Source organism: Copadichromis virginalis, linkage group LG14 (genome assembly GCF_057382275.1).
Source record: "Copadichromis virginalis isolate Kocher_CV1m ecotype Utaka linkage group LG14, C_Virginalis_male_GT1.1, whole genome shotgun sequence".
NCBI classification, from domain to species: domain Eukaryota; kingdom Metazoa; phylum Chordata; class Actinopteri; order Cichliformes; family Cichlidae; genus Copadichromis; species Copadichromis virginalis.
Genome location: NC_140631.1, coordinates 11,605,202 through 11,619,805, shown reverse-complemented (window position 1 = coordinate 11,619,805; position 14,604 = coordinate 11,605,202). Strand labels below are relative to the sequence as shown.

Below are 14,604 nucleotides of genomic sequence, written 5' to 3'. Positions count from 1 at the left end.
GTGTTAACTTTAACAAAAAGATTTCTGTTCATGTCCAAAGCTTTCTGCACATTCATGCATGCCTCAACTATGTTATTGAGCCTGACTGAAAACAGACCCAGGCAACAGCACATCTAAAGTTAAAAGAAAGAATCCAAAACTGGCTTCCAGCTATATTGTTTTTCAGACATTTTTGGGAAACAATTTCCTTTTTCTTTCTCTCTCCTCCATTCCTATCAGGCTGCTTGCATACACACAGCCAGAGGAAAACATGAGAGGATGTGCAGCTTTTTTGTTGATATCAAAACACTGTATGTGCGCGTTTTTGTGTTGCAGGCTTAATTATATTTACCACAAAACATTCTGTGGTTGTATGAACTCATAATTCATATTCATATCTTTGGGAGGGAAAAAGACCTATTGTTGAAGAAAACAACTCATCTGTGTGTGAGGCATTGTTATTGTGCATAGTGTTTGTTTTTTTCTTAGTAACTCCCCTGCTTCTTTCATGCTTTTATTGGAGGGGGACAATGTATTCTAAATATTAAGACATTTCTCCTATAGAGATATAAAATAGATACAGAATTGATATAGAGATATAGGTCTCTGGGTCAGCTGTACAAATAGGGTGGCACCTAAGGCAGGAGACCTGGCAGGACACACCCTACAGGGACACAATCAAGGGAGGCCCTGCTAAGGGCCATAACAGTCCCTTAGCAGTGTTGGACCTCGACCAGATGGTTTGGTAGCCACTAACAAGCTCCTGGAATAATTCTGGCTGGATATTTGAGCATTCTCCTTGGCAGAATTGATAGCATTCACAAATCTTCAGTAGGGTTGTAGTCTTCCAAAGCTTAATGTTAGCCTGCTTTATCGATTCCAAAACCAGTTTAGATTTGTGTTTGTGATAATTTGTCCTGTTGGAACACTCAGCTGTGTCGACCACCAAGGACTCAATCTTTGTCTTGTCTGACTTTTCTCCAGAAGGCATTTGACTCTTCCATGTGGACTAACTTAAAAGAGCTGATTTTGGAGCAGTGGCTCTTTTCTTGGTACCCTCGCGGACCCTGGTGACGTAAACCTCACTTCACTGTGGACAGTGACACCAGTGTTCAAGCAGCTCCCAGTTCATTTTAGTCTTGAATGCTGGAGGATGCTGGGTTGTTGTTAAACATCCTAACCAATTTCCTCTCATCTGAAGCTGACAGTTTGGGGTTTCTTCCAGATTTTGATAAAGTGGTGACACATTTGAATAACATTCAACTTTTTCTGCACTTGTTTAGAAATGGCCCATTAATCTTCTGGATTTAACTTCCCAAAGCCCCGACTTTAACCTTATTGAAAATTTGTGGACTATGTTTAATAGCCATCTATGTGCCAGAAACCAATTAATTTGAATTAACTGTACCATTTTCTGCCAAGAAGAGTCAAATATCCAGCCAGGATTCTGCTATAAGCTTGGCTAACAAAAGTTTCTAAGGCACATTTAAATATAGTGCCAAATATTAGTGAAGGTATATGTAAATATTTGAACCTGTATGTATACTTTTGAACTTGTGTGGATTAGAGAAAACTGTATGCAGTATGTATAATGTACAAACATCCCACTCTGGAAAAAGAACAGTTGAAAGAAATCATGAAAAGCCCAAAATTATAATGACATTCATCCATGAATGGTTTATGTAAACTTCTGACCCCAGCTGTGTAGAATGTATGCCAGCATGAACTAGCAAATAAAAAGGACTTTTGCCTCTTCTGTTGTGTCCTTTTGGCTCCCAGCTGTCTGCAGACTGAGGGGATCTTATTTTATTTTGTAATGTAAACAGCAAACAATGCATCACATTGTTCTACATGTCATATTCTGGATAACGTACAATATGTTATGTACAGTTTATTTTGTGTGCACAAAAGGAGAATCCATGACCACGTCTGCTATTCAAACTCCAACACCAGCATAGCACCAACACAATAATAACTGCTGTGTTTCCCTGCATTCAGTTTGTCTCTGTGTGAGTGTCTGTGAGCCTTTAGTACAGGGAAGGCCTCCAGGCGTCAGTGGACTTCTGATAAGACCCGGTTAAAGCAACTGTTTTGTTGGCCTCCACTCTGCCATCTCGCTGCCATAAAAGCAAGAATTCAACTTATTACACATATAAAGTCTCTTGGATCACCAGCGCACTTTTGAGAATTTATAACTATAAATAAAGCAAAAAGGCATGTAGGAGTCATCCCTACATAAATCTGTATTTCACAGAGACCCTCTTCTCTCCTCTTGTGAACCCAGTAAACCTTTTAAAGTGGTCTTAATGCATATGCTCTTTCATAAAGTGAAATCACCAAGATAGCTTAAACCTCTAGAAGATGAGGAAAACTGTAACAAGCACTATTTATTAAGCACCAAGTAGGGAGCAGCTTTTCAAGCGTCCCTCGTTGTAAACAGTTTAACACTTCTCAACTAATGCACTAACATAAGCACCTCCATACATTTACTGACATAAATTACCCCAGTGGTCCTTATCAGTTTTACTCTCATGTGCTCTTCAATTTTTCTAATGCATCCAAAAAGTCTGCATTAAAAAAGGAGGGTAAAGATGCTTCGAGAGGCTGCTGTAAAACAGGCAACTGATTGTGTCTGATTGTGTTTTTAAGCTAGCTGGAGTAATTGCAATGTTAAGAACATATGTAATTATTCTACGTTCAGGTCATGACCTCAGCAAGTGCTGTGCTTGTATCAGTGTGACTAGTTTAGAGCACTACAATTAAAGAATTAAAGTGTGATTCTGAATTATTAACTGCATACCCCCAGAGGCAAAAAAATAAATAAAAAAAATGGGAGTGCACTATGTAGCGAATGACAATGATTCACATTAGTATTAATGTATTTGCAGAATCAAATAATGCTAAATGCACTGCCTAAATTGTTACACTGCACTTCATTAAGCACATCGTCAACTGAGCATTAGATCAGGGCCTATTAAGCCAGCGTTTGATTGGCAAGTGGTGAAATTACAAGCTCATGCTGCATTCACATGTCTGCATAATTGCGAGGCGTGCACCTCACAAACTTGTGTCCTTGCTTATGCTGAAAGTGGATGTAATTACTTATCAAGCTATGGCATCACAACAGTCAATGCTAATCTTGACAAGAGGTGATTATGTCTGGTTAAGCTATTCACGGCTCCGTATCATCCTCAAAATGGTAAAAATAAGTATAATTTTTTTTTCTATTATATATAGAGAATGCTTCCAAAAATATCCTTTGGTTTAATTTCATGTCTAACATTTAATGGAACATGTTAAATGGAATTGTATAATGCAAACAACAGGCTCTCCACCTAAATCATAATTAGGTACAAAAAGTATCCACTGGAGATCTCATGGTCCACTGCAAATCTGCTAGGCATGGAAATGCTATGGGAGCTAATGGTGTAAATGAGTGGATACCTGCTGTAGATAAATGAGCTTGTTTGAAGAGTAATGGTACTGAAGTGATCCTCAGAGGGAAAGCGTCTTTCTGCATGGTTTCACCTCAAGGAAGGAAAGTTTTCTAGACCTATTTAAAACTTGAAGTTTGGGTTGTTTTTATTATATTTTTTTCTCTGTTTGTGTCCAAAACCTGTTCTGATATTCAAGACGCGTAATAGCCTTCATGGATATTCAGATACACAACTCGATTCTTTTCTTCTGTTGAATATTTTTGTTTTTTTTATTCTCTAAAAATAAAAACAAAAATAAACTTATTCCACGGTGTTCCTCGGTCCTCGTTCGGTTGTGTCTCACCGAAAGGGACCTCAGGTGGTGCTGTTGTCCTGACAACCAATAAGGGGAGCATCAGAGTCAGACGGCTGGATAATCTGAGAGAGAGAGAGAGAGAGAGAGAGAGAGAGGTAGGGGGTGGTGGTGGGGGGTGATTCTCCCAGACTCTAAACAGAAGCTTGCCTCTCTCCATCGTCGCTGTGCCGTGTCTTTACGCGGAGAGCTTTGTGCGTCACTGGAGTACAGAAGGAGGATTTTGGCCCCCCCTCCCCCTCCAAAAAAGTATTTTCGGAACCTCGTGTCACCCATTCATTCCGAACTGCTTTGGACCTAAAAACATTCCCGCGTTTACCAGAAGTGTGGACAACTACGACTGTTTCCCCCTACCCCCTTTTTCACCCTTGGATTTATAACTGCAGAAACGCGCGCGCGCTCCTGTGCTTTCAAAAATGCAAGTCGGACGCAAGTCGTGCTGGAGGCAGTTACAGGCTTCGTTTTTCAGACTGCTTTGTCTTATCCCCACAGGATTCCCCGTCCGGAGTGTGGATATGCAGAGGGCCACCGACAACATCACTATCCGACAGGGCGACACGGCGATTATAAGGTAAGACTCTGCTTCCAACTTTCCTCTGCTGCTTCCCCACACCCCCGCCTCTCTCTGGATGCTGAGCAGCAGCAGCAGGATCCTCCGAGCGAAAGATTGCAGCTTGTTTTATGCATTCATTTATTTTTGTTGTTGTCGTTTCTTTACGAACTTTTTTTCTCGTTTGTTCAGTACAGAGAAGTGACGGAAATGTTGAGCGATTGCATGTTCTCCGCTTGCGTTTCTAACTTTTGTGTCACAACCTTTGTGAGAATCTTTGTGACACAGGACGCTGCGGCGGTGGTCACACCGCTTTATGAACTTAAGATCAAGATGCTCTTGATAAAAGGCAAAGTGCGTCACCGTGACCGTGGCAATCGTGGTGGTGGGAGGGTTAACGACAAAGACTGATTACTGATTGCAGACAGGAATAACATGTTGAAAAAAACGACGTGTGACGAATCCTCCATTAGATGTTAGGAAAAGATTAACTGCCAGCAGTCTGCAGGGGGGCAAGAAGATGAAGTAGCAGCAGTGCAGCTGAGAGCTCGTTTGAGGGTTTTTTGCTTTTGCAGCTTTGTTTGTGGCCCCGCAAATTTAAAGATTCTCTCTTTACGCGGGTTTTTTGCTTGTTACATTTTTATTTATTTATTTATTCAGCACATATGTTAAGACATCCCATGTAATCACTTCGTAAACAATGGAAGCTGACAACTGTCTTATTGTGATACTGCTCGGCACGTCTGGGTGAACACGTGATGACAGCCATGCGTTTTTGACAGGCTATGAATGCAGAAAGAGGATTTGGATTGTTTTGTTTATTTATTTGTTTATTCATATGTTTTGTGCACAGGGCTTTTCCTCAGCAGCCCCTCTCACCCACTCTCCCCAATCCTTTAAATGTACTCCAAATCAATTAGTTCACCACATAGTGACTGTGGCAATGGCAATTTTCTTTATATTTCATGTGTTCATTACATGCAAATTCAAAATGCTTAACACATATGATAAAAAACATGACAACCTGTGTAGGTTTACAGTGCCTCTAGGCTGTGAGAGAACAAACTGCGGTTATATGCTGGACTTTTAGCACAGCCGGTCAACAAAGCCTGCAGGCATGGACACCGCTTCCCCAGCCCCATATAAGAGAAAAAAAAAATGCAAGCACACACATTTCCGCATTTCCTCACATGTGCCCTGAGCTTGCATACACACAAAAGCTGTATGCCCAAACACACACACACACACCAAGAATAAATCCCTTTAATGGATTCCTTCTGGTGCACAGGTGCCATCCATTTAGGTATCTGCTGATCAAGTTAGTCATCTGACTCAGTTACTGTTGAACTCAGCGGGGGTCACAGCTATTTGTTTCACTTTCCACATCCAGTTGACTGCCTCGTTGCTGTAATCAGCCATTTGCCCCCACCCTAGTCACTCTCTATTCTTTAAAGGTGAGGTAACGTGGCAGGCTCTGCGCTCACCTGCCGAATTAGATTCCACTTTCTGGGAAAACTGTATCCCCAGTCCACTATTTCACCTTTATATCTGCCAAACGATGTTTGAATAATCTGTGGTAATCACTCAGTGAGTGTCATAATTAATTTGATGTTTGCAATGCATCTTGTTGGGACTGATGATCAGTCTTATTTATCGTAAGGTAGACAGCGATAAGCTCTGGCTCAGAGCCCCGTGGCTCTGCTGAAAAACACAACCATTTTTCACACCCAGTTTCCACCTGACAAATAGGATCGAGAGGGGGTTTGGTGGGAGGTAGTTGCAGGACCACTAAGGCTAAAACGTACAAAGTTTGAGCAGGCGTGGGAGGCCGTTGGCTAGTAATTTGTCGTGTTACACAGTGTTGCTGATTCCGTAAGGGGGGGGGTTGTGAAGGCTGAGGGGTTATTGTTGACCCGGGGGCGTAATAAGGCCTGCGCTCCTTTAGCTGAGCCTGTGGCTGCAGTCGTGACACGAGAGGAGCGATGCAGGAGTAGAGAAACAGTATGTGGCCAAACAGCCGCTGTGACACAGCACACAGCAGCAGGGCCTCGCTACTGAAATGAGAAAGGAAATTTATTTTTACCAGGGGCAGAAGTGTGTCATGCTGAGTAAATAAGCAAACTAAACTCTTTCTCCTCATGCGCAAAACTTTCAGATTTGTAGCACCGTTGTGAGTCACAGTGAAACACTGCATCACGAGTGTTTATTTAAGCTCCGCGAGGCTGCAGATTCATCGATGTCATGAGAATAATATAAAGGATTGCATCAGCTCTCTGCTCTATATTTTTATCAATACCACAGTCATAAAGCAACAATCTGCACTGGAAATCACAGTGGACACTCAGTCGAGTTATAGCTGACTGATTTATTATTACAAGATTTGAATAGTAAGTTATATGTAGCTAGGCTAGGGTTAGGATTAGATAACCCTAAGCCTACCGACCAACTAATACTTGATGTGACAAGCGCATATACTCTAGCCTGAGCCTGACACAGTGCTTTGCTCACAGAATCTCATTCATTCTGGATCAAAAGTGAATGTAGGCTAGATATTGACACATATCTCTAACAACCTGTGTTGTACAGAACAGCAGAGAATCTACATTGATTTTTACTTGCATGGCTTCTATATCACAAGGCAGAAATTTTAGCAGTCTGTTTTCCAGCACTATATAAAAAGAATAATCTACACTCTTAACCACATTTAAGTCTATATCTGAAGAATATCAATGGCTCAGATAAATATGTTTACACCATCGGTTGTAGTGTGAAGTAAATCAGAATCATCTGATGTTCAGTAGACTTAAAATCTGTTAATTCAAACTATGTGAATACTGAGGTTTTGTAACATAGTTTCTTTGGTTATCTCAGAAGCAAGAAAATTCCATCCTAAGTTTGCTGCTATCTTAATGATCTTGTGCCGCTGTGTGCTGTTCAAAGATCTGTCCCTAAGCTGTCTTCTTGCTCTAAAGGAGGTCTTTTTATTTAAATCTGCAACTGCTTGAAGTGACATTTGCCTCTGGAAAACACGAACACAAGTCCTAGCATATTAAATCCAAGCCTGTATCCCAGCAGTGATGTTGCAAACCTATAAGATTTAGGTCGCTGAAAAGCACCCCATATTTCAGCGCTTGCTTCCATGGTGACTTAGCCTTAGCCTGTTTTTACAAGGATGATGCCAACAAGTGAAATCAAACTGTTCTCATCCTTAGCAAAGCACAAGAAATAAATCTGAGAAGAGGAAAAAGATAAGTTTCACCACATTTCTTGAAGCAGTTTCTCTGTGTCACAACAGTTTACTTTTTAATTTATTTTTTTGTCCTTCTCTATGCAGCGGCCTTAAGGAAGAGGTTTCAGTCTCAGGCGAAGCCTTTATAATTGACAATTGCTTATTAAACCACTGATAGTGCAGTGCCTGTGATTGCGCTCCTCTGGGTCAGAAATCTGCATGTTAAGTCAAGTCAAGTCAAGTCAAGTCAACTTTATTTGTCAATTCTGCCACATGTACAGGACATACACAGAATAGAAATTGCGTTACTCTCAAACCCTAGTGATTAGAAAAATGCAAATAAAATAATTAAAAAGTAAAAATTTAAATAAATACAATACAATTTTACGTATAACAAAAAAAAGCTATGCAATATACAATATACAATATTCAAGTAAGAAGGCATAGTGGTGCAAAATAGGCAAATAGTGCAAATGGAGATTTAGTAGTGTACGGTAAGAGATAGTGTAACAGCAAAGTCTTATGAGGTAATGGCAGTCCAATGCTCCACAAAGTGACTGGAGCAGGCCAGTGAATGCGTCAGAGAGTGAGTGTGTGTGTGTGTGTGACAGAGTTCAGTGAGACCGTGGTGGAGAAGAGGGGAGAGGGGGGCAGAATCGGGAGGGAGTTTAGCTTCCTGACAGCCTGATGGATGAAGCTGTCCTTCAGTCTGCTGGTCCTGGCCTGGAGACTCCGCAGTCTCCTCCCTGAGCATATGCATATGCATATGCATCAAAATAAACTATTTCCAGCAGTGCAATATGAGTTCTAAGCATCCCAGAAACGACACAGAAAGTCATAAAGTCAGACATAACTGTTAACAACTCATTGTGCTTCCTTGTTACTTCCAGGGACGATGGTTCTGTATTTGTGCTTTCGCCTCAAAGGATCTTCTTTTCCAGAAATTTTCCTTTAATTTTAGTCAGAGTTGGTCAAATCGGGCTGTGACACAACTACAACATGATGTTAGTCTAACAGATTCACAGTTCTGAAAAATAGTGAATGCAGGTTTTTTTTTTTTTAATTTCAATTTCTATTTAATATTATTAATTTTTTTTTTAATTTGCATGATTAAAACTTCCACTTTTAGCCAAATTGACTGCATAATGTTTATTTCGTTTGATATATATTTAAATATGCAGCTCTCCTCTCTGTATACAGTGGTGTTAACCCTTTAAGACCTACCATAGAACCAAGTCCACCAGAGCTTATATTATATTTTTACATGCTGTGGAGCCATTTTTGGGAGTATTTCAAGTTGCTATACATCAATACAACCATTATAGCCCAAATTATAATAATATGTCTGCATTAAGTGCATAGTAATTACATAAATTGCAAAAAAGTGCAATAAACTACAAAAAAAATAAAAATCGTTTTTGGTTTTTTAACATATATTTCTAATTAGAAAAATTTAAGGGGCTTATCCCTCAAAACTGTAAATGCAAAAAAGTTGCACAAAATAGTTTCCCACCACAGGAAATTTATTTTGAGTGTCTTCATAGTTTTATTTTTGAAATACACCATTTTTTATATACTGCAGGAAAAACGAAAATAAATATTATACTGCAAATTTGCAAAAAAGCAGCATATGCATCAAAATAAACTATTTCCAGCAGTGCAATATGAGTTCTAAGCATCCCAGAAACGACACAGAAAGTCATAAAGTCAGACATAACTTTTAAAAAGTATAGGCTTATGAGGCCCTGATGGTAAAAAAAACTACATTTCGCGCTGACGTCTATTCCAACGTAGGAAGTGTTACAAACAGCTGATCGGATCGGCAAAGCGTGTTTCTGGGATATTATGTTTTTGTTGCTGCAAGTGCTTTTTATGCAGTTTTTGAAAAGCTATATGTGGAAGGAAACTGTGACCTAGGACAAGCTGATGGCATAAGATGTAAGTACAACTCCTCCGGTTTCATATGCAAAAAAAATTATTGCGCTAGCTTATGTGGTTGCAGTTCTACAGGGATTTAAAAATAGTTGCACAAAATGGAGCGTGTCCACTCTGACCGGTTTTAAAGGGTTAAAAAAGTGTCCCTGATTTCCTATTTTTTTATATCTCATGTAGGTTTGGAATTTTTCCCCTTAATATTAATCACCTTCATTTAGAAACTGCATTTTGTGTTTCCTTGTGTGATCTTTGGCTAATATTTAAATTGCCTTGATGATCTGAAACATTTAAGTGTGACAAACATACAAAAACACCACTGTATCTATGTGTGTGTGTGTGTGTTTTTGTCACGTGTGGTCCCGGGACAGTTCTGGGCAGTATCTTAACTCTTCCTATGACAGAGACCTCCGATGTTATGCCTGGAATCTGATGGCGCTACTCTTCCAGTTTTGGAGTTCCAGCTCTTCGTGCTCATATTACCACTGGGAGCAGTTAGAACTTTACCTTCCATGTCTACTCTAGTTGCTCCTTCAGCCCCTGATATATCTCTGTTTTTGTCTTCCTGATGTTTCAGTCTGCTGGGATTGCTACACCCAACACAACTGCAGTCTTCTGTTTCTTTTCCACCTCCTCTATGTCTTGCATGTTGGCTAGGAGCTGCTCATCTGTCTGGAACTCAGAGTCCCACGAGACCTTAGCCCTGTTGTTCTCAACCACCTATCGGGACTTGGGGACTTATAGTCAGTATTTGGTACAGATGTTCTTGTACACCTTCCTGGACACTTAGTTGTGTCACTCTATTTAAAATGCAGCTTGGATCCTACATCCTAGACCTTTGCATAGTCTGTAACCTGTGTCCGCTTGGTTGTGGTAGACTCCAGCCTCTATGGATCTGGTGCTTAGGGCCTGGTCTTGTGTAGTTCATGATCAACAGAGCCTGTGTGCTATGCTTTAGGCTGGCCTTTTCTGGCTGCTGATAGTATTTCTTGATGTGTTCCACTTGCTCTGTCTATTGATAGCAGGGATTTGGTTGTCCACGATAGTTCCTCCTCCTGTTCCTCTTCACCTGTTCGTCTTCAGCTGCCTGAGGCATTCATGGAGCAGCTCATCTTGGGTGCAGTCTTCCTGATGTCTTCGTGAATGCTCTGTTATATCTTCGGCTGTGGCTCTGACAGTCTGGTTCTTGCCCTTTCTCTTTCTCGTGCTCATAGAGCCTCAAGAGTTTTCAGGAGTTGTGAGGAGTTTTTATGTCATTACATTAGTGGCATCTATCTCCTCCTGTGGTCAGCTTATTATTCCAGTTGGGTATCTGTAGGGATTATGTATTGATGGCTTTGATTTCATTCCTAGCATTCAGCTAGTTTCTTAGCACCTGACAAACCTTGTTGAGATATTTGACTATGTCTGATCTTTGTGCATCTTTATCATGGTTCCTATTGTCCTGTGGGACACCCAGGTACCTGTGGCTGTCCTATATATCTGCTCTTCAGCTATTCTGGCAACTTCACACCTTCAGTTTGGACAGTGGTTCCCAAACTTTTTTTGGTAGGCCCCCCTTTTTTTAACAAGAAATATGGTTTGGAACGATATTTGGCAACGCCTCATCCTCTGCTTTGCGTTTGTGTGGGAGCCCCATCAAAAACCTGTCCATTATGCTAGCAGAGTCCAAGCATTTATAAGGTTGGGGAAACCTGCAGTCAGCTGAGACTGAAGAAGTCACTTGGATGAGTGACGAAACGTTTCTCCCATTGAAAACGCTATGTCCAGATGCACAGAATCAACTTTTGGGAGTGTCCAAGCATTCTTTTTTTTACCATTTTAGGTCTGCCTGGCCTGAGAGTCCTGGTGTCCAGTGTACCGCTTTAATAACCAGGAGTGGGTGCTTTGTCCCTCTGGTGTTATTTGTTATTTCCAGTTGTGTTCTGATCTGTCCTTGTGATGTGCCTACTTCCATGTCATGGAGAGACAGGTAATTGGCCGGTAGAAAGAGAGAGAGTCGGGTACATTAGAGCTGTCAGAGCTGCATTAAATTAATTTTCAAGCATGGACTGGTGGTGAAAGCTGATGCTACAGTGATGACTATTTAATGGTCTCATGCATAGCATCAAGTTCCACCACAGCTCCACAAAACTGACCTATCATCAAAATTTCTGTCACAGTAATTTACAATGAAGATGCAACGTCAAAACTTTGACAAATGCTTTCATAAGCTGAAATTTATATAGCGCAGTATGTAGTCTAGACAGTGGTGGGAGGAAAATTGAGCAAAAACAGATCAATTTCTGGATTTCCTGACAGAGGGGCAGCAATGGAACATCATTTGGGATATCCAGTCCCCAGGGGGCTTTACTTTTCTCTCTGCAGCTCATTAGATTGGTGAGCTGCTTTCTTTCTCTCTCTCTCTCTCATTCTCACTCTCTCTTGCGCTCTCTCACTCTTTAGAGTTTAGAACCTCCCTAGGCATCTCTCTCAGTCCCTCTTTGCTCTTCACCACCCACCCGTTGTCCTTTTCTCCTCTCCCTGCCAACATTAAATTGTCCAGCTGTGTAGTCTTAACCTGATTCACAAAGGGAACATGAAGTCAGATGAGATGAAACTCATAGATGAGTTTCTTCACAAGGATCTTAAAGGAAAGCCCTGGAAAGGGTACGGCTGGTAACTAAAGAGCTCTGACCAAGGAAGAGTCACAAACAGAGAGGGAAAAAGGAGTACGATGAGTAGAATTAGTATAGGAAGGAGGGAGAGGGGAAGGATGCAGTATTAGTACAATCAGCACAATAATCCCTTCTGTTCCAGCCTGGGCTGGGGTAGGATTTTCAAATCAATTTCATTTTCACTCATCACGCTACAGTGGGACAGCTGACCGGCTGCCAGTTGGGTCATTATCGTCTTTGGCCTGGGACTGTGCAGAGGTGAGAGAAAAAGAAACGGGGTTTTGGTTGATGTTTTTGCCAACTGTGTAAAGTTTCACGAAGCCCTTTGGAACAGCTCCGAAGCGTCACAAGTTCCAGATGCTTTCATCTTGGTCAGAAGGATCTGAACGATGGCCTGCAGAGACGGTGCGAAGTCTTTTGGCATGGCAGATGAACAGAGTGTTTACGCTGTCATCTCGAGCTCACAGTCCAGTCCAGTTCAGTGTGCTGTCTGAGCCACTGTCAGAAATCCCCAACCAGATGGTTGTAGTTGGATTTTGCTGCTTCATCCTCAGAAAACATACCAGGACATGCTGAGCTCCTTATTATGTGGTTGCAACATGTTTTGTGAATATCTCAACCAGGGAATTCAGATTCTTTTTTGGGGGGTGTTGGGTGGTGGGGCAGCTGAATACTACAGCAGTGCTTCTCTCTAAAAGCAATTCCACTCCATTCCCATCTTCACATAGACTATTGTTGGACAGGCCAGGCTGTCTCTAAGTGCATATTTAAACTACTCAGCAATTTCTCACTGCCTCTGGCTGCCTATGGGTGAAAGCGGTGGAAGTGGAGTGGAAGAGTATTGTTATTACACTCTGAGAACCTCAAAATGTCATAGTGCTACATAGCTGCAGTAGACGTACTATTAAAAGACAGAACTGACTCAAAGGGTATGTTTGAAGTAATTACCAGTCGTCCATATGGTATGTGGTATATAGCAGTACCATGCATGTGTCTTTCCCACTTTACTGGATGATTGTATCTAAAGTTCACCCAGGCTTTGTCACTGTAATGAAACTTTCATCTCTGAGTGGTTTGTTAGCCATCTTGATTAATGACCAAATCGGTGCATCTCTTTTAAAAGCAAACACATTTTTTTTCCTTCTTACAATTTCATGCAAGTCAGCGTTTTTGACAAAAATATGAAAGAACAAAGCAGGACTTTGGATTCACATTTAAAAACTTTGCAAGTAATCTTGACATGAAGTAGACAAATGAATAAAGTGCATGAGCTGCGCTTAGCTGAACCATGGAAGCAGGTTAAATACATTTAAAGCTTTCCATCAGTCAGAGTGAATTAAAGCTGAAACATGTGGGTTTGAGCTGTCTCTGCAGCTGTAAATCCACATGGCTTTAAAGCAGATTAGAGGCATGCGGTAAGTATAGTCCTGGATGAGCGCACTCATTGTTTACTTCCAAATTTTTCCAAATCAGCAAAAAACTGACTCATTGACAGATACTTTGTGGAAGTGGCCTATATGTCGTCAGCAGTAAGCGGAATGTCTATTGCTCATTTATTCATGACACACAGAGCATGCAAGCCTTTTCATTATGCTGAACCTAGTGTGTCTGCTTTGATAACGGGTACGAAAAAATAGTTTTCTTCTTCTTCCTTTTAACTGCAGGTATCACATTAGCCAGTGTTGCAAGATGTGTGTTTGTTGTGAGAAAACTAGCTCCCATGTTTGATGATGATTTCAATATGTTTTTAGTTCCAGTTTCAGCTCTCATCATTGTGCATGTTTTGTCCCTAATTAAACATTATGTGTCTCTTTAGGCCTCGGAGTGCAGTGGTTTGGGGTGGGTGATTTAATTGGCACTTTAGGCAGGTTAATTGAATATTATTTTTAATTAGGCTAGAATTAAATTGAGCTGTTCATGCTTTTTGTGACTCATAACTTGGACCTTCGTGTGCAATTATATGGATTTATAACTACTTAACTTATAACTACTTGGTTTCCAGTTAATTAAAAAGCTAATACTCCAAGCATCTTTCAAGCCTGCCCGGTCCTTATGTGTATAGAGTTTTCTGGGACTAATGAGTTATTTTGCTTACACTGTTCTTTATTTGTATTTGTCTTGAGTCAGTAGCAAACCTATTCAATGGTTTGGTATTTTCATTTATTATTTTACTTTAAAAAACAGAACATTATTTTAGAGAGCAGTTATGTCATTTCTAGTTTAACCTTGTAGGTAAGTTTATCTCGCTCTTACAATTTCTTTTCAGACTGCAGTGATACAGAAGTGTGTGTAGTTGGCCTAATATCACAGCGACTTGGTAGTAACGGAGCTGGGACATGGTTAAGTTAAGAGTGAGGTACGTTCAAAGCTTTTGGAACTGGAGAAAAAGAAGGAAGTGTCCTTGCTTCCACAAGCTGAAGGATAATCTAAAAAAGGTTGCAGTTTTTACCCAGAATAAAAGCTGAAGC

At 40.8% G+C, this 14,604-nt stretch overlaps 1 protein-coding gene across 3 annotated transcripts in view; it reads left to right on the top strand.

The window, feature by feature from the left end:
- The window catches only part of lsamp (limbic system associated membrane protein), a 484,055-nt gene that overhangs the window by 244,864 nt on the left and 224,587 nt on the right, over positions 1–14,604 (top strand). The window contains exon 2 of one of the 3 annotated variants that reach the window (XM_085479337.1): positions 4,261–4,339. In XM_085479337.1, the coding sequence (XP_085335463.1) occupies positions 4,261–4,339 (79 nt within the window). Of the gene's footprint in view, positions 1–3,895; positions 4,340–14,604 lie in introns of those variants that run through there. The other 2 variants (XM_085479336.1, XM_085479338.1) reach the window with 2 other exon arrangements.